The following is a 21,099-nucleotide window of genomic DNA, read 5'->3' on the forward strand; positions in this document are numbered from 1 at the left end:
GGGTGTGTGTGAGAGAGAGCATCCGCAACTCCTTAATGTCATCCCTGTGTTGATCATGCCCTGTTTAAGGGACACCTGTGTTAGTCATGCTGTACACGGCCCAACTATCAGTGCCCAATATCACTTTTTCGTCTTAGACTAAACCAATGACAACGGGTACGGCAACCAGCCTCAGAATTTATAATGAAGACATTGAAGTGGTGAATAGCTTCTGCCTTTCAGGAACAATCATCAACATTAAAGGATCCAGCAGTCAAGATATATGCCTCAGACTAGCACTTGGTAGGGTTGCAATGAAGGCCTTGGAAAGGATATTTAGATGCCGTGATGTGTCTATAGCTACAAAGATTAGAATTGTTCAGACAATGGTTTTCCCTGTGACACTCTATGGATGTGAAACTTGGACTTTGAAGAAGCAAGAGAGAAAAAGTATTGACGCTTTTGAACTTTGGTGCCAGAGAAGACTTTTGAGGATACCATGGACAGCCAGGAAAACTAACAAATGGATCATACAACAAATCAATCCAAAATTTTCATTCGAGGCACAAATGACCAGGCTCAAACTATCATACTTCGGACACAATATGCGAAGACCCAGCTCCCTTGAGAGGTCAATAATGCTGGGAAAAGTTGAAGGAAAGAGAAGAAAAGGACAACCAACAGCAAGGTGGATGGACTCGATTATGACAGCAATGAATGCACCACTGAGAGATTAGAGACTTTAAAGGCCAAGTTGAAGACAGATCGTCCTGGAGAGAATCTATGTGATCGCTAAGAGTTGACAACCACTTGATGGCACTTAATCAATCAACTGGTCAATCAGTCAATCAATCAATCCCTGAGGAAAATGGCAGCATCAGCAGGGTGTGGTATTGCCACTTTCTCCAGAGGTGGCCATTCTCCTGTCACTTATGTGTTTGCCCACTGCAGTCAGGGAGTGGACACAATCCAAATCCAAAGACTCTTGCCTTTTCCACTTTCTAGCAATCTGTAGAAGGGGACTTGTTTTGACAAGCAGCCCCAGGACTGAAATAACACCCCCTTGCTTGCCTCAACCAGACTCTCAGGCCTTTCTCCCAATCATACTCCTCACATAACTGCACAGATGTTTTACATCTGTAGAAACAGACCCAAATACCACCATCTGAACGAGAGTCCTAACATAACACTTTCCACATGGGGCAGGGAGAAGCACCTGTTCAAGATATTATGCTGGAAATGACTCTCAGTTGACCTTTCTGACCTTCAGGAATGCTTCTAGCCCCTTTTTCTGAATCTATCTATTATACCCCTTGGCACGCAGTACATTCCATGCTGTAAATATGAATAGCTGCATCCATTTTGGAAGCACATTCTATTTTTTTCGACAGTGGTTCCTGCTTGTTTCTTATTCTCCACCTGAGGACATCTTTAACAGAGAGGGGAAGAAAGAAACAGCCAGCTGCCAAGAGAACAGGACAAGAAGGGATGATGGATACTTTAGCCAGAATCCAGAAAGGTACACAGGGAGTTTTGAACACACAAAGAGCTTCTGATGTCCGCCTCTGAAGACAATTCCCCAGAGCCCATCCTAAAATGCAGTCGGTATAGACTCTTATGCAGCACATCAGGGGGGAAATGTGGAAGCCCTGGTGCATGCTGGGAACCACTGTGAGTGCCTTTTTGCACTCTGACCATTGGTTCCTGAGGAAAGACTTTATGACGTTGGGCTTTCTAGGATCAGGATTCCAGGTCTTGTTTGCCTCTTGAGCAATTTGGCTGGAGTAAACCAGCTCCTCAAACTGAGGTGGCAAACCATGTTAAGTCAATATGAAAGCATGGCAAGGGGGCAAATGCAAACACTAGTGTTGGTGTGGGTATCCTAGAGCTGCTTAGAGACATTGCCAAAAAGTGTTCTTAACTTTTGCTCTGCCCCAACGGGTATCTTATTTCTTGGGTTTTCATAAGCTCTTCTTCCTGCCTTGCTTTACTGGCTCAGCCAATGGCATGAGATGTTATGCTTCCAAATCACACTTTGTCTCATGCCTAGGGTTGCCACATGTCCAGGATTAGCCTGGAGTCCGGGACAATCCAGAAATTGGACATCCTGTCCAGGATGTAGGAAAAGTGTCATCCTGGATACAAAAATTTCGAGGTATATTTTTTTCTGATGTTTCTCCCCAGACATTGTAACTACATGATGTCAATGTTTTAAAGCCCCATATTCTAGCCCTTTCTCTGGCACCAGTGCGTGCTGGCTGGCTAGGGTAGCTCTTTATGGTTCAGTAAACCCCCTTCCCCTCCTTTCTGTATAATTTCCATAGTTATCAGTGGTGGCAGTGGGCCTCTGGACTTAGCTGTGAAGTATATGGCCAGATATAGTGCCCTTTTCTCTAATGGCATCCTCTCCTGTGAAAATAACATTATTCTATTCATTCATTCATTCATTCATATACTGCCCAAAACCTGCATCTCCGGCTATAGGGGGAAATGTGCAAAACAGCTGCGAAGCTCCACTGCTGAGCACTCTTTCCAATTCCAGTCAAAAAAGTAGGGTTTTAACATTGCATATACATACTCTTTTGATGGCTGTGTCCACGAATTTTATCTGATGAATGTGGTTATCCTACTCACACCCCATCTTTATCTCAGCCTAGTCTGGTTATCTCCCTTCCTAATGCTGAAGCCAGGAGAAAGTGTGTTCTCATTCCTCTATGAGAGAGCATCTCTTCCATATGTTACACTTTGATAAGTCAACCTCAGAGGCTACAACAGGCAAAAATGGTAGTCATATCATTGTTTTTGGCATGCACTCTCCTTCCAAGCCCTGCTGGTATAGCAAGATAACAGAGATGCCTCCATGCAAAACTTGTTTCTCCATCTATCTATGGCATCCTATTCACCTTTTGCTGGGCCCCATCCTGGGCTCAAAGGGCAGCTAACAAACTGATCTTTGATCGAGGGACTGCAAACTGTGTTTTGTTTTGTTTTTTAAGCAAGCAAACTATATCTTTCTGTGGACAAGGCAGGAAGATTTTTTTTCCATTAAAATCTCGCAAAAGGAACTCCCAAGAATAGCAACACAAATTCTGACCAAGCACCTTTAACTTAACTTTGGCATCAGGGAGATTAAGAGGCCTACGTAACAGCCTTATGTAACTGCATGCATGTCTGGTGAGGAAATGGGTCTTACCATAATCAGCTGCAGCTGCTGGGACTAGGGTAACAGAGGGCTGGAAATGATCAGAATGTCTGCACTACACAGGTGATCTAAGTTCATTCCCTCCTCTCATGCATGCACCATTCTCTCACTGACTCCTTACAGAATGTCCTCTAACTGCTGGATCTTATGGTAAGAGAGGCAATCAAACCAGTAACTAGTTTAGTTTGGTGCTTTTCTAATTGGCATGCTCAGGTCCATTTGAGTTTGGGAAAGAAACACTTTTAAAAAGAGACTGGTGTGATCTGTTTCAACTAAATCAATGCTAGTGGCAGAACATTAAAAATTCATTGGTAAGAATAAAAAGGTTTAACTTTACATGAATTATGGTCTTCTCTATCACCAGTGTAGGCCCAAATGTGGATGCTCCAAACGATTGTTATTCATATTTCTTTGTACCAAGAGACTCTGCATGGTTGTGAATCACTTGGGTCCCAAGCATGAAAATAAGTCTGAAGTTAAGCACATGCTAGTTTGACCCAATACAGGGACTAGAGGAGGCCCAAGATAATGCTGGCAGTGGGGGAAGGTTCAGATGAAACACACTGATTGCTTTGCTGGGGTGTGAATATGGGGGTATGTATCTTGCCACAAGCAGCACAACTGGAGGGAAGAGTATAGAAAGGTGAGCAGAAGACTGGTCCACATCCACTTGAAGTTTGTCTTGCACTCCTCCGCAGCCCAATCACTCATAACACAAAGCAGTTAACTATCCACTTAGTCAAAGCTCCCTGGAACATCAGTATGATCTTTTCTTTGAAAATAACAGGAAAAAGTCAATTTGAGAAAGACGAAACATCGGCGTGGTCAGGAATCAGGCAACTAAACTGGCTTAAATCCAAATAGCCAATCCAATTGGTTTGCGTATTGTAACTTTAAAGTGGTATATAAGCAATTTAAAAACCTGCCAGAAATGCTAAAGCATAATTGTGCATTTGTTATATTTTGTTTTACATGTTCCAAATAACAGTACTCCTACTCTCTCCCTTTCGTTAAGATCCCTTATTGTACTGTCAGGAAGCAAGCTTATTTCACTCTGCAGGCTGATATGAAAGCTGTTATTAAATGGGGCAAGCTCTACACAGCATCATAGAATGCATGCTTATGCTTTTACAGCAGATGCTTGTGCACTATGCATCTATGCACTATGCAGTGAAGGACAGATGTACTGTAGCTTCACTGTAGCGTCTTCATTCATTCATATTGCACCCTGCTCACATTCAGGGCAACTGGCAGCAATGAGGCACCATGAAACATTTAAATGATGGAAACAGCAGTTCGTGCTGTCAAAAAGAAGGGCTGGATTTCCTTTTCAATCAGCCTCCACAGAATTTTTGTGATTTTCTTGCAGCAGATGAGGCAACGGAGTGGCAAACTACTTTTGTTAGGATTGAGGACTTATTTGCCCATTGTCCAATTTATGGTATCAGGAACAAATCCATACAGATAGCTTTTATGAGCTTCTTCAATAAACTGAGGGATCTGCAAAGCTTCTATGCATGTTCCAAGCATGATCTTACTCCTCATACACATGCTGCAGCAGCGAGCAAGTAGCATACACATGCTGCTGCTACCTCCTAATGTGATCTTATTCTCTGCACATGCACCAAGTAGAGACCTCACACAATTTTCACAGTGTCATCTGCCAGCCAGTTCTTACATTCTGAGAAGTACCCATCATTTTTCATTACTACTTTTGTGGGGACCGGGAGAAAGAGTGGGCTATTTTTGGAATGCAAGAGTTGCCTGGCAGGCAGCATTGTGAAAATTGCACTAGGTCCATCTCCTGCGTATGTATAGAACAGAAGACCGTGCTTGGAAGTAGTGTGGAAGATTTGCAGATCCTGCCATTTGGAAGAGCCTGTTCAAAGCCACACCAACTCTAATAATTCAGAGCCACTTTTTTAAAAGGGGTGCCAAGTATGCAGGTGCCTTCAGAACCTGGATTAGTTGGGTGGGATGCACGATGTTATGCTCCTGACATTTGCAAATGTTAATTTCATGACAGTGTACATCAATTGAAACTGTACTTTTACTCCATTTACAGGAAGGATTTTCAAAAACAGCACACTTCAAAAGAACACTGCATGCAAATAAGATCTGACCTTGAGATATTCCTGTTCACGTCCCTGTTCATGTACAGCAAAAGCTATTTGAAATTGAAATGGGATTATTAGAAGCTACAGGAAGCTCAAATACAGTATAGCTTTTTGAAGTAATACCAGAATTATACAGATGTTTAAGCTGACAGAGCTGTTGCTGAATGAAGATGATAAAGGCCACTTTGCTTCTAAACAAAACAACTAGTGGAGGGGTTTGAGGCTGTTTGAATGAGTTAACACACCACAAGCAATTTAATCTTTTCCTGGAGCCCGCTGGAGCCCACTCCACAGCCTTACAAAGATGTTTGTAATAGAAAATCATGTGGGTGAGAGATACAGTTGTTATTCTGGTCCAAGGTCTCTCTGTTCAGTCCTCTGATTTCAGAATCCAGCAGGATTCTGCCTGGAAGTTCCCAGGCCTGTCGTGATAGTGTTTAAAGGGTTCTCTTTAGGACAAGAACAAAGAGCTCAGAGATAGATTAGTCCCATAAGCAGATGTGTTTACCCACAGGGGACAGGCTGTTCTTGTCTCTGGTAATGCTTGAAAGCAACTCTGTTTGCAATATCATGGACTGTTTCACCCACAACCACTATTACGGCACACAGCTCATTGTGTTAGGTAAAGCATATGCTAGTATTAGCAGGTGCAGTTCCCAGGTACTCAGAATTGTTTGCAGTGAGGAGCCTGCTTCTAATCATCACTTGAGTGGCAGGCAATTTGAAGAGAGGAAATTTTAGCAAAGGTTTATTTATCATATTTATATACCGCCTGACATGTGTATCCTGAGGTGGTCATCATTATTCCAAAATGATCCTATACTTCAGGAAGCAGGTAACTGTGTCAAACCGCCTCAAACCACTGCACTAGGTAAGTACCTCCTTGCACAGTATTCTCTCTCCCTCTCCTCTGATTTGGCACTACCATCATTTCTGGAAGTGATGTCTAGAAGTACCTCTATGGGTGACATCTCATACAGACTCTACAGTGCAGTAATGGGTAAAAAACATGGGTATGTCATTTTCACACACTATGGATGTTTTAACAGCCTCCTCTAGGATACTTTGCCTTTTTCTGATCCTCTCTGATGGGGCATCTCTGGCCAGTTCTCAGCAATTAAGTTCTCAACCATGAACGGAACAAAATTTGTTGTATGAGAATGGCTGGAAATATACAACATACATGTCATTGGTGTTTTGGTAGTCAGTTTTTGTTATTGTGTGGCTACTTGCAATGTTCATGCACCCCTGATATTTTGAGCAGTGAAACATTCCAGGGCTATCGACTTTGGAAAACAGAAAACGCACGACTGATTTACAAATATGCAAACAGAGCATAAGTGGAGGCACACAGACAGTTCAGCAAGGAGAGCATCCATTACCCTATATCAGATCCTTAGAGAGAGACTCTGTACTTCATGTTGCTTCACCTTCATCTAACTCACAGCTCTCACTTTTTCTCTTTTTCTCAGTTTCTTCAAAACTGTTGTTTCTCCCACAAAAGTACACCAGTACACACAATAGTTAACTGGATTGGGAAAAGCATCCTACCCAACTCTGGAAGCTGTTCAAGCTGCCAATTTTTGATCGTGTGCTTTGAAAAACCTAGGTAGGAAAAGGGAAAAGTGATGGTGTGAGCCTCGAGCTGGGTAGGACAACATTCCCTCTTACCTCATTAAAATGCTGGGTACAGGTGCAGGTTAGGACTGCGCTGTCCTGCACAGCTCAAGGCTCACATTCACATATGATAATTTCCCCCTCCTCCGACCTAGGTTTTTACAAGCACATGATCAAAAATCAAGAGTGCACACAGCTCCCAAAGCTGAGTAGGACACTTGTCCTATCCAATTAACAATTGTATGAACTAGCCTTATATGTGCCCCCCTCAGCCTCATCTCAGCTGGAGGATGTCAACTTCTCCAAGTTCTGATGGATATCTCATTCAAAAACATGAAGAGATTTCCACTAATCTGGAGATCATATGCTAACCATTAGTTCCCATTGATGAAACATCAGTCACTCACCCTGAACTATTTAACCAGCAACCTGCCTAACAAAGGAAGGATCCACCAACTGTAACATAATAATCATAAGTTTCTCTGTTCTACCATTTCCAGCATGTCACTGGTATGTTGCTTTACAGCAGGGCTACACAACTTCAGTCCTCCTGCAGATGTTGGTCAACAATCCCCATAATCCCTGGCTATTGGCCCCTGGTGGTGCAGTGGTAAAACTGCCGCCCTGTAACCAGAAGGTTACAAGATCGATCCTGACCAAGGATTGGCTCAAGGTTGACTCAGCCTTCCAAGGTCGGTAAAATGAGTACCCAGAATGTTGGGGGGCAATATGCTAAATCATTGTAAACCGCTTAGAGAGCTTCCAGCTATAGAGCAGTATATAAATGTAAGTAAGTGCTATTGGGCACTGTGGCTAGGATTATGGGAGTTGTAGTCCAAAACAGCTGGGGCATCTAAATTGAGCAGGCGTGCTTTACAGAGACTGAGGGGTAAACTACATGACATGGAAGATCTGTGACCGGATCTCATAACACCTTTTTCTTGTCCTAAAAGCAATAGTGTGTCCTTACTAATTATTACTATGAGGGTTCATAACACCAATGATAGCTTTTAGGAGCCCTACACAGTAGCATGGAGCCTGCCTCTGAGGCCCTATTTGGGCAGTCTAAGTTTGAACTGGACCACCCCCGGTTCTAAGAACCGACTCATGGGCTGCCTTGGGGGTAATATTTGTAAGGGGAATCGGGCCAGGATTCCCCTCACAAGTGAAGGACGATTCCCTAGCCTAATGAGGGGGGATGGCAAAAAGAGAATCTTTACCATTAGTTTCCCACTGGTGGGGATGTAGCTGTAAAGTGCTTTGAGAACTTTTCTATTGAAAAGTGGTATAAAATAATAAGTGGACATGACAATAAATCCTGAATATCTTATGTTCTCAGCACTCATAAATTAGGTACAAGTAACTGCAGTGACATCCAGACTTTTTTCTCTAGAATATAAACGTCTGCCATCTGTATCTCACACAGTTCTGTATTACCAGACAGCATGCCTTCTATCCTGGAGACTTCGGCTTCTGACCTGATCAGCACTGAGTAAGGCTGTGCACAGAAGAGCATTTGGTGCCAGGAGGGAAGCAACCTCCTGTTGGATCAAACTGCTATGTCTTGCAAACCTGAACAGTGCAATGTAGGGCTATGCAGAACCAGTTCAAATCAAACTGAGTTTGATTCGAATTGGCCTGGTTCGATCAGTTCAAACTCTAACCAAACTGGCCTTTAAAAAAAAAAAAAGGCAGCCGGTCTAAGTTCAAACCGAACTAGGCCCAGTCCGTTGCAGACTGGTTCACCCTGGTTTGTTGGTTTGAGGGGCTATGCTTATGAAGGGGAATCCAGTGAGAATTTGCCTTTACAAGCAATGGGGGGAAATGGCCTTTAAAAGTCTTCTAAGGGTGGCAGCGGGGTGGGCAGGCAGCAAGAGGGCACCTTACTGGTGGTAGCAGCACCTCTAAATTCCAGTGCTCCCCCTCGCAGCATGGCTCACATGGCTGTGGCACAGTTCCAGCCTCCACGCATACGCAGAGGTCACATGAATGGCCCCTGCACACTCACGGAGGCCAGAACCGCAGTGCTGATGGCGGGGAAACGCTGGGGTTTAGAGGAGCTGTCGGCGGTAAGCTGACCTCTCACTGCCCCCCCACCCTTAGAATACTTTTAAAGGCAGGATTCAGCTTTGCTTGTAAAGGGGAATCCTCACTGGATTGTCCTTTACAAGCATAGCCTGTCAAACCAGGTTAGGTCGATCTGGTTCGATCGCATGGAGCACGCTGTCAGTCGGTTCGACTGAACGGGTTAGCATACCAGCAGTTTGGTTCGAGTTCGGTTCCAATTCTAACCGAACCACAAAAAAACAGTTCAGTGCACATCCCTAGTGCAACGCAACCTAAACATGTGAGGTATCCATCTTGAATTCCTTGCATTTGTAATGAAGCCAGAGTTCCAGGTGCAGCAGAACCAGGGATCTTGAACAAAAGACTGTCCCATGTTATAAGGTGGGGCTATTCAAAAAAAACTGAACAGCCCCACCCTAAAATGCAATCAAGGCAAGCTCCTAGGCACAATCAAGCCCTTTGGTCCCAGGGTTCTTGTCCTGGGTTTCATCTGAATCACCACGCCACCCTCGCATCTCCTCTAGATCCTGTACTAGAAGAATCCTAATGGTTCCTTTTGTATTCCAAATTCTCTCACACTGTAGATCTAAAATGAAACCCTATAGGAAAAAACTATAAATACTTTTAGGTTCTTCAGACTACTTAGTGTTCCTCAGATGTGGGATAATAGCACTAGCAGACACTCTATTTCTCCACTGTCCTGAAAAGTCACTCAGCTAGTGCTCCGTGAATGCCCTCCCTCCGCTCAGTTTCCCTTCAGTCACACTCACAAGCTGCACTGAGTTGGGCTTCCTACATTTCCAGGCAGTTGCCCATTTCTCCTTGTTCCCACACAGAGCTTTTGAGTCGCCTGCCCCAAGTCCCTGGGAAGTCTGTACATGCTTCATCACCTGACTGGCTACTGGCCACATTTGAACCCAAGGCATCTTTTTAAGAAGGACCTAAAAACATATCTGTTTCATCAGGATTTAGTTTAGAGGTTTTATTGTATTTTAAATTGTTTTAATTATGTTAATGTTTTAAATTGGTTTTATATTGTGAACTGCCCAGGGACTTTTTGTATGGGGTGGCATATAAATGTACTAAATAAATAAATAATGAAGAAATCTGCCTGGTGCCTGTCAGACTTCTACTTTCCCTGTGTTGCTTACAAGATAGCAGGCTAAAGACAGGTATAAAGCTGCTCTTTCTCTTTCTCTGCCTCTCCCCCTCATCTGTCCACATTCCAACACTCTCCAGCTGCCTGGCTAACCATGCCTCTCCCACTCCAGCCTCTCCCTCCCCCCCCTCTCTCTGAGTTGTCTTTACCCCTCCTCCCATGCAACCAGGATTGCACTAAGGTTGACAAATACCACATTTTTACATTGTGTTTCGCCCTTATACCAACATAAACTTTATTTCTCTCAGTTTTCAAAAGCCTTGGCTCTCAGACTCTTTGCTCCTCTGGGGTACCCAACGTTGTCTTGCCCCTGTCTGGACTGCAATCCGTTTGTTAATCATGTTTGCAAGTTAAGTAATCCCCCCAGTTTTGTCTCAAAACCTAAGAACACATAAGTAGCATACAGATATGCAAGCAACTGTGGTAACAAATGTGCAGAGTGATTGCAGTCAAGTACACACTCTGGTAGCTAAAATGGGGCAGGATGCTATGGGTGTACTCCAACCATTATGGAGGAGTCAATAAATACTGCAGATGGAGTAAGGAGTCCTGCTGAGTAGGAATCAAAAATCACAGTAGAATAGTAAAAATGGAAATGCAAAGTTCTGATTCTACACAACTTTTGGACAAAGATAATGGGAAGCATGCCTCACCCATGCTCCATCAGCTCTCACTTCCCAGTCTTCTTACATTGGCAGACATGAGAGTTTTCCAGGAGCCTCTAGTCCTTAAGGTTCTCTCATATACTGGAACATTATACCTCTATGAAGCTCCACAGAACAGACCCCCAAATTTGATTCCTTTATTATATAACTGTTGAAGTGGAAACCTTGACATGCTCCAAATGGTGTTTTATCACATTTCTACTCCAAAGAGCATACACTTGCACTGGCTAGGCAGATCCAATACATTGCAAGGTTTGGACTTCAACAGAGATCTCTTTCTTTACAGCTCCTTGATCTCTAGACCTTTACAAATACAATGAGTATTTATACATCACTTTTCAACCAAAGTGGTTTACACACACACACACACACACACACACACACACACACACACACACACACACGTGTGTGTGTGTGTCCCTGTCCCCAAAGGGCTCTCAATCTAAAAAGAAACATAAGGTAAACATCAGCAACAGCCACTGGAGGAATGCTGTGCTGAAGATGAATAGGGCCAGTTGCTCTCCCCCTGCTCAATAAAGAGAACCACCATTTTAAAAAGGTGCCTCTTTGCTCAGTTAGCAGAACTGAATGATACCACATCCTCAGCATGCTTGCCTTCAACTAGTTGTGGTTACTGGGCCACTCTGTAACCCTAGGTTTCTATGAACTGGTCAGACATTTATTGTAGGTTCTCTGAAATTTATAATTGTCTAATCTCCTAGCTTACCACAACCATATCATGATTTTCAGAGTAATGTGGTGTAGACTCTTATAAGACTCTAGCCAAGGCTTCCATTACATTTCACTGTTACGAAATGTTCCTCAAAAAGTATGACAAAATACATGTCAGCTCCTTCCTCATAAAAGGCAAATGGATTCTAAATATTTCCAGCTGCTCTTCTCATTGCAGACATTGAAAATGATGCTATGGACAATTTTGCGTAGTGTTTTGGAGTGCTTTGGAATATGGTAATGCATTCTTTCCGCTCATGACATTTTGTGGGGTTATCAGTTCTGGAAAGCCTGGAAAGAAGTAAACTAGACCCTAGCATTTTAATTTCTTCCCTTCCCTTCTCCAGCCCTTCTGGTTCAAAATGAGACATCTGACACCCTGTCATTTGATAATTATAAAAACTTGCAGAAAGCCTCCTGCTGCATTTTGATAGAAGGGAGAGGATCATCCTTGCTTTTCTCAGTCTCCCCTCCAGCCTCCAAATAGTTTGGTTTCTTTCTAACAACCTGATGCAAGCAAACAATCTAATAATTTTGTGGGTTTTCTAACCTGGGCAGCAGACTATATGGTGAATGCTTGCAGGATGACGGCAAAACATCTAGGCAGACACAAGTAATTAGAGAAATGTTTTGCTCAACACTTCACATGTCAGAGATCCCTGGTGTTTTGTGCTACAGGAAGTTTTATGCCCTGCAGAAACTCATCAGTCATCCACATGTGGAGAAGCAAGGAATGTTGAACTCCACCACACACTTGATGATCAAGCCTCTGAAGTTTGTATCTGGAATAAATACACCACCACCCCGTCCCCCACCAAGAGTACTTTGCATAGATCAGTTGGGAGAAGCTCCAAGGCCCAAGGGCAACATCACACAATATACGATTTACTTTGCATCTCAGGACTAAACTATGCATCATGTTAGAGCTCCATGATCAGAATTCTGCATGTAATTTTCTTCCTGTAAAAGTTGCTGGAGGACCCCCAGTTTGGATTTGGGTGATGATGATATGAAGCAAAGGGGCTTCTAACCTTTCTGCACATTGATTCGTTGTCTTGAATCACCTCTCCCAAAGCTGCTAGTATCCACAGAGGAGAAAATGTATGGGCACTATATCATGCCCATAAGTTTTTCCCTCTACAGCCAGAGCCATTTTAAGACCCGAAGAGGCTCAAGGCAGAATGTATGTTTGAGCGCCCCCGCTTTCTTCTCTCTAGCTGACATACTGCACAATGTTGCACATGCAGTGGAACATAATGTTTGCACCAAGTGCAAAAATGGCACAAATGGAGTTGTGCAACTGTGCAGCCATTATATAGAATGGCTGTGCACTATCACGTAACTCCATCTGTGTGCTTGTGCAACAGTACTCTTGCCTACATACTGACTAGTACTGCTAGGAGGAAAGCAAAATAATAATAATAATAATAATAATAATAATAATAATAATAATAATGTAGGGGGAGCATGTTTCTTGGTGTGCCCAGCATGAACATGTTTGTACGGTGCCTGTGTGGTGGCCTCTAGTGGCCTCTGCATTTGCAGATCTCCTCACTATTGCAACATGACAACAACTGACCAAACAAACTGGACCCATTTGCCCACCACTCCTCTTTGCTCACTTTCTAACTATGCCTGTGAACAGGTACCAGACTCTCCCAGCTTTCAGAGCCCAGCAGGGTACAGTGGTTAAAGTGCTGGACTAGGACTGGGGAAACCCGAGTTCCAATCTCCGTTCAGCCATGAAAGTTACTGGGTGACTTTGGGCCAGACACTTACCTCTCAGTCCGACTTACCTCACATAGGGTTGTTCTTGTGAGGATAAACATAACCAAGTGCACCACTCTTGGCTCTTTAGAGGAAGAGCAGGATATAAATGTACCAATAAATAAATGAAAGGTCAGTTGAGGTTGGAAGCATGAGCTCTAAATGGGAGCTGTTGAACCAGAAGAAGGTTGGTGCCAATTGAGGGCTTATGTAGTCAGTGAGAGACCTGCCCCTTCCTGGATCTCTACTCCAGAAGAAGCAACCAAGTTGGCCTCCCCCTCCACCAAAGTAGGCCCATCAGGAGGGAGATCTCAAGCAACCAGGTGAGCACTCTGCCTTCGGAGCCACAGGTCTACCCTAGTTCAGCGCCACTTCCACTACCAGCAACTCGGAGGCAATGCAGGATGTTCCACAGAAGGCACTGTTGGAGATGCCACTCCTCAAGCATCGGCTCACTGCTCCTGTTTATTCTACTGACCACTAGGGGCTTTAGGAGTAGAGGTAGTGAGTAAAGGAACCCCTCTCGATTCGGCTCTTCTTCTCTGCTCTGAGCCCATCTGACTGGTAGACTGATATTCTCAGGCTACTTCCTTCCTCCTTCCTTCTCTCTTCCCAGCACCATAAGGTGCGAGGTTTGCCATTGAGCTGGGTCAGTTTGTGGCTGGTTCAGTTGTTGTTTTTTAAATGGTGGACTTACCACCTCTGAGGACTTACGAGGTGCTGTTGGTAGCCATGAGGTGGGGTCTCTGGTGGTCTCCCCTCATTGGCCTCCCCCCAGTCTCCCTGGGCCATTTCAGCCTGTTTTTGTTCTGGCCTCTCTGAGCTCGCAGTGGCCATTTTGGAGGCTGCCGTGCATGCGCACAGGCCTCAAAATGGCCACCATGAGCTTGGAGAAAGCTGGAACAGCCCTAAAATGGGCCAAAACAGAGACCAATGGGGAGAGGGGGGACCACTGGAGACCCCCACATGGCTGCCAGCAGCACCCCCTGAGGCCTCAGAGGCAGTGGGTCCACCATTTAAATATAAAAAACATCCCTGGCACCCCCCGAGCTGGGCCTGAACCAGCTCGAATTCGAACCAAGCCAGGGCCCCCTTGTTCGGGGTACAAAAACCGGTTTCGTTCAAGCCCAGTTCAGAATCAAACCAATCCAGGAAAATTGGTTTTTTGCACATCCCTACTACCCCATACTGTACCCTTGATTGCTGCTCCAGTGTGGTGGTCAAGAATAGGAGCACACATGTGGTAGCAGTAACATGTGGTGGGCTTTGCATTAGAGCACAATGTTTCTGGAGGATAGCAACACAAGTAATGTCAACTTTTTAACATGTTAACATTCCAGTGGGCCTGATACTTTGCTTACTTAACAGGTACCAGTTATGGTTACACCTAACTGTTATGTGCAGCTAGATGTTATCCTGTTGATTCTTTTACTATTTTTGTGAGCCTTCCTGAGCAGTATTGCTCTGGAGGGGCAGGATATACATATTTTAAATAAATAAATATGGTATAGTGCCAAACTCCCTTGTTACTGCAAGGATAGTGTTTGCTAGACACTAGAAAGCTCAAAGAAGACTCACAGCTTAAGAATGGATGACAGCATTATGAGGAACTCTCAAAATAATGAAATTAACAGCTTATCTCAAATTGCAAAGAATATTTAAAAATAAATAAATAAAGTGTTGGCTCTAGCAGCAGCAGCTCTGCAGAATGCCTTGTCTGTTACTATGGATGGACTAGAACGGCTAGGTCCAATTTAGAAAGATTAAGGGCTTAAATAATGGTAATAGCATATTATTTATTTATTTATTTGATTTTATTTGACCCTTCCAAAATGGCTCAGGGTGATTTACAATTAAAACACAACACTAAAACAGTAAAGAGCTAAAACAAATTTAAAAAACAATATAACAATTAACAATTTAAAAACATTTTAAAACAACAATTAAACAATTACAGTGATTAAAAACCCCGAAATCGGGTTTTGAATTTTAAAATAAACCAGAAATTAAAACCCCATAGTTTAGGAAGCTGAGAAAGCTTGGGTGAAAAGAAGGGTTTTCAGGTGTGTTTTTTTGAAAATTGCCAGAGATGGGGAGGATCGTATCTCAGCAGGTTGTGCATTCCACAATCTCGGGGCAGCGACTGAAAAGGCCCGTCTCTGTGTAGCCACCAAACGAGTTGGCGGTAACTGGAGATGGACCTCCTCAGATGACCTCAGTGGGCAGCGGGGCTCATAACGAAGAAGATGCTCTCTTAGGTACCCAGGGCCTAAGCCATTTAGGGCTTTGTAAGTTATAACTAGCACTTTGTATTTTGTCCGGAAACCTATTGGCAGCCAGTGTAACTCCATCAGTAAAGGAGTAACATGGTCTCTCCAAGATGACCCAGAGACCAACCCGGCTGCCACGTTCTGAACCAACTGAAGTTTCTGGACTACGTACAAAGGCAGCCCCATGTAGAGCGCATTACAAAAGTCAAGTCTGGAGGTTACCAGCAGATGTACCACTGTTTTGAGGTCATTGATCTCGAAAAACGGGCACAGCAGGCGTATCAGCCAAAGCTGATAGAAAGCACCCCTGGCCACTGCCTTAACCTGAGAAACCAGGGAGAGGTGTGAATCCAGAAGTACTCCCAGACTGTGAACCTGTTCCTTTTGGGGAAGTGTGACCCCATCTAGAACAGGCAGATCAAAATCGTCTCTAGAGTTCCGACCCCGCACAATAAGTAACTCCGTATTATCTGGATTCAGTCTCAGTTTATTCTCCCTCATCTAGCCCATTACTGCTTCCAGACAGGCATTTAGGGAGGATATGCCAGCTCCTGAAGAAGTTGACATGGAGAAGTAGATCTGGGTGTCATCAGCATACTGGTAACACCCAGCTCCAAATCCCCTGATGATCTCTCCCAGCGGTTTCATATAGATGTTAAAAAGCATTGGAGAAAGTACGGAGCCTTGAGGGACACCATACTTAAGCTCAGATTTTGAAAAGCAACAGTCTCCAATCGACACCATCTGGAATCTATCCGAGAGGTTAGGAGTGGAACCACTGTAAAACAGTGCCTCCCACCCCCAACCCCCTCAGACATTCCAGAAGGATACTATGGTCAATAGTATTGAAAGCCGCCGAGAGATTCAAGAGGACCAACAGAGACACACTTCCTCCATCAATTGTCTATTGGAGATCATCCATCAAGCCAACCAAGGCAGTCTCCACCCCATAGCCCGCCCGAAAACCAGTTTGAAATGGGTCTAAATAATTAGTTTCCTCCAAGACCGCCTGGAGCTGAGAGGACACCACCCTCTCAGTTACCTTGCCTAGCCATGGGAGGTTGGAAACAGGCCTATAATTGCTCAACTCTGAGGGAACTAATGCAGGCTTCTTTAGAAGAGGTCTAATGATTGCCTCTTTAAGACATGGAGAAGTGTGTGTGTGTGTGTGTGTGTGTGTGTGTATATATATATATATATATATATATATATATATATATATATGAAAATAAAATAATAGATGCACACACTACTACACATATCACTTTTGCATCCTTTCCTCAGGACATATTACATAAATGTTGTATGAAATAAATGAACTGATACTCTCACAATTAAGTACAATAAATGGAACATTAATTAAAAGATTATACACATGGGTCTGAAAGAGAGGAGAGGTGAGAGAGTCAGTTCGAGGCTTAATGCCACTGTGTTTGCCTACTACTTCATCTTCATCTTCATCTTCTTGCCTATTGGCAAGATTCACCCACAGTGAGACCTGAACCTAAGGGCTTAAGAACAGCAGGCAAGGATGTCATCTGTGCAGTATCAGGATAAGCCAGACCAGAAGAAGCCTCTAGAATATCAATAGGCTAGAGCAGATCATGTGAAGGCCTGATCCCCACCCCTCCATAGAAGCTTCCATGGTATCCTTGGTCTGAGCAACCAAGAGAATTAAGTTTGCTGCTGATCCTTCCCTCAGTCCTTTCTTGGGTCCTTCAATAAGTTGCACTATATGAGAAGATTGCATGCAAGTTCCAAGCATGAGTTTACTCAGCATCCATGCACGCCCTCAAGCTTCTGTCCTCCTTTCCATGCTCTGTTCAGATGCGGACTAGGGATCTTGTCCGATTTTTGCAGCACCATCTGCTGGCCAGCTTTTACTTTTCAAGAAGAACCAATTACTACTGTTCTGAAAAATGAGGGAAAGGGTTGGTTGGTTCTTCTCAGAAAGCAAGAGCTGACAGGCAGGTGGCACTATGGAAATTGTGTGAGATCCCTGCTCTGTGTCTGAACAGAGTGTGAATTAATGCTGGGAAGAAAGATGGAAACCTGAAGGTGTGTGGAGGCTGAGTAAACTTGTACTTGGAACTTGAGCAAAGGCAAAGGTTCTCATGCGGCATAACTTATTGCTGTCTGGAAAGACTCCTTCACTTCTCCAAACCATACCCAGGCTTGTTTTGCCTTGCTTTCTGAATCTCACCTCCGCCGACTTGGCAGAAAGCAACTCTGACAACTTCTTCCAGGGCAGCTGGTGCTGCATATGCTCCACTGTGGTGAGAGAAGTATCAGACCTAGCTGACTCAGGAGTAGGTAGGTACATTGTATGATCGCATCAACCAGGCCTCCGTTGCTTTTTCATACCCTTCTTGTGCTGGTGAGTCATCCACACACACCTGTCCTCTCTTGGCTGTAATATAACACAGACAGCCAAAAACTCTACCTTTGCACAGGTTGAGCATCTTCCTCAGACTCTACAGGAAGGAGTTCACACAATTAGTGATCTATCTGCATATGTTCCTCAAGTGCATGCATTACCATTATTTCCCCCTCTAAATACTTCAAACTAATGTATGGGCATTTTAAATTTCTCTCACGAGGAAGAGAGCTGGTATTCTAGAAAAAGGAGATTTCCTTCTGCCTTCTTAAATATTGTTGGGAGAAACAAGTGAAGTCTGAAGAAAAGCTTCATGCAAATGTGGGATTTCCTTTCTCCTATTCTAATCAACCATAGCTGGTGACGGTTTAGCAAGGGCAACTCCCATTTGTCTGCAATAAAGCTTCTCCTTCTGTATTTCCTGTCCTAAGTGGAAGTGGAAGCCCACAAGCCAGGTTACCACAAAACAAAGAAGAAAATGTTAAACATGGGAGCAACCCCTTCCTGTTTCTGCTGCAGACAAGGTTATTGTGTCACTGCTCTGTGGGTGGCACAAATAGGGTTGCCAGCCCTCCAGGATTGGCCTGAAATCTCCAGGAACTGGCTTCAATCTACAAGTCACTGTTAAAAGCAGTCCTAGAGATGTCAATGGCTTGATTTGAGTGGGGCAGTGGGGGATCTTCAAGAATAGATGGCAGAGTTGGCAGTCCTAGGCACAAAACATGTCCATTGTTAGAAAGGTAACAGAAGATTGCACCAGCAGAACTTCAGAGGCACCAGCATAGTTATTTATTTAGAATATTCCTATCCTCTCCTTCCAGCACACTGCTGCTTGGAATGGCAACAATAAAACTCTAAAATAGAGTATAGTCATTCCTTGCCAACTGCAGTTTTACCAACCATGGTTTTGAGTATCCACAAATGGGAAACTGTGTCCAGTCTCACCAACTGTGACCCGATTTTTTTTTAAGTGATTTTTGATTTTGATTTTTTTTTTTTTAGCTATTTCTGGGGGTCAAAGGTTCAATCCGCTCATTCATCTTGCTGATCCTTGCCCACTCCTCGTGATTTAAAGTGCCTGTGATTGATCTTTGGGAGTTCAAAACATTTCCAGAGGTTCAATCTGCTCATTCCTCTGGGTGACAGATTTTTTGGGGGGGGAGATTTGGGGGGATCTTTGCCAATTTCTTTTTAATCTTTCTTTTATTTTTTGGTATTTTCATGATCTCAGTTCCCTTAACTCTCTGTTTCCCATTCATTTCAATGGCTCACCGATCGCAAATTTGCCAGCCGTGGGCTTTTGCTGGAACAGAACTCTCACAATTGGCGAAGGATCATTGTCTCCACAATAAAACAGTAAAAGAAAAGATGATAAAACACAATGAAACACAATACAACATAACACAACAAAACACTCTAAAAGACAGTGAGATAGTGAATATATAAGTTAAGATAGGATAAAACAGCACTCAGGACTAAAACTAATTACAACCAGAACCTCAATTGCATACAGATTTTAGACACTTCTTTTCAAAGGAGAGGTTTTAAGTTCTTTTTAAAAACTAGTCAAAGAGTTATAGCTGAAAGCAGAAGATAATCCTGACACAACCAGAACTCAGAAAGCACTCTTCTAACAGAAAAGGATTCCTGATAGAAACTGTCAGGAAAAACTCTCATATCACTTCTACCTCAGGCCATTGCCATGAATACCCATTGTACTCCAGTGCAGGACACCTCCATGCACATTTGTCACTGCAGGCAGACAAATTCCCACCTTCAGAATGGTCGAAAACTCACACTTGCTCAAGGATGGGACTACTGCTCCATGCAAGCACCTTTAGCAGGAAACACAGCTCTCTACCCAGTCTGCAGTGACATCAGAGAAACCTTGGCTATTTGTCATACTTTTCTCACGCTACTGGGTCATCCACACACACTCCCCTGCTCTCTATTGCCTCCAAGGATACAGAGCACCAAATGCTGCAAAGGAACTTTCACACAAGACACTACAAAGTGCATTGTAACCTCTCTCACAGTATTAATGTTGTGCAATTGTTACTACTATAGTAGCAAACTCAGAAAGTAATGCAATTGTACATGCTTGCCAGTGTCAGGTTTACTTAGCTTCTCAAGTGAAAACAAATTTGTTCAAGACACAACCTTGTTCTTTCAGTTAGTAGGCCATGACTACAAAAGCCAGAATCCACTCCATCCTAGTGCCCTCATTCTATCCAAGCCCTCAGAAGTGGCCAAGGAGACCCCTTTTCAGGTCTTATATATCCCCAACACCAATAGCCACAATCTTTTTTTTTTGGTCTCTCCCCACCAAAGGCAAAGTAACTCGCTCTTTACAGTGCGCATGTGCGCATGCACACACACACACTTTTATTGCCCCCCCTCCACACAATCCAAACTCAGAGGCAAAGCTCCAGCCAGTTCCACAGAATGGAAGGAATGCAGAAAATCTGCATAAGCAGAGACCAAAATAAATCTCCTTAACAATGAATTTATCATCTCAGAAGCAACACACACAGGGCTCCCCAGCCAGATATGCCTCTGCAGCCTGTGCAGTTGGGAGATGCATTCAGAAGGCTGTGGATGGAGATCAGAATGAGTTCACTCCTGAATGGCAAAGCTGAATGACTGTACACTTCCTATGAATATTCATGAACTCCTCAAACTTTTGTCTGTGTGGAGGCTGACATCACAGCTGTTCTGAGCAGCCAGCAAGTTCCCCCAAGTCTCCCTCCCTGCTCCACTTCTTCCCTTGGGTGGGTTGGGGGGGGGGGTTGTCTGCTTTTGCCGTTTAAATTCAGAGCTACTTATGTTTGTTCTTACCCTCTGGCTCGTCCATCAGTGCCTGTGTGCCCACTCCCGCTCCCCTCTCTTCTCTGTCTCCTTTGCTCAGCCTCTGCTGGCTCTGAGAGGGGCACATGCAGCAGGACTATTTAACGGTCCAGGGCTGTGGGAGGGGTTAGTTCCGCGGCATGACTCAGAAGGAACCTAGAAGCAGGTCATGCTGCGCTGCGCTCTCACCCCGCAGGACGCAAAGAAGTGTCGCAGGCGGCTTCCCGCCGGGACAGGGTCTCCCTACGAGGTCCCACACTCAGACGTTCTTCTTGGCAGCCCCTGGGCCTCTTTGTCTGT

General features: G+C 44.0%; 1 protein-coding gene across 1 annotated transcript in view; it reads right to left on the bottom strand.

Moving 5' to 3' along the window:
* Positions 1-20,861, bottom strand: part of ENTPD1 (ectonucleoside triphosphate diphosphohydrolase 1) — a 64,284-nt gene extending 43,423 nt beyond the window's left edge. Inside the window, exon 1 of the mRNA XM_053312908.1 lies at positions 20,791-20,861. Coding sequence (XP_053168883.1) covers positions 20,791-20,806 — 16 coding nt within the window. The 5' untranslated portion in view covers positions 20,807-20,861. The remainder of the gene's footprint in view (positions 1-20,790) is intronic.
* Positions 20,862-21,099: the final 238 nt, after the last annotated feature.

The sequence above is a fragment of the Hemicordylus capensis genome, chromosome 3, assembly GCF_027244095.1.
Source record: "Hemicordylus capensis ecotype Gifberg chromosome 3, rHemCap1.1.pri, whole genome shotgun sequence".
NCBI lineage: Eukaryota > Metazoa > Chordata > Lepidosauria > Squamata > Cordylidae > Hemicordylus > Hemicordylus capensis.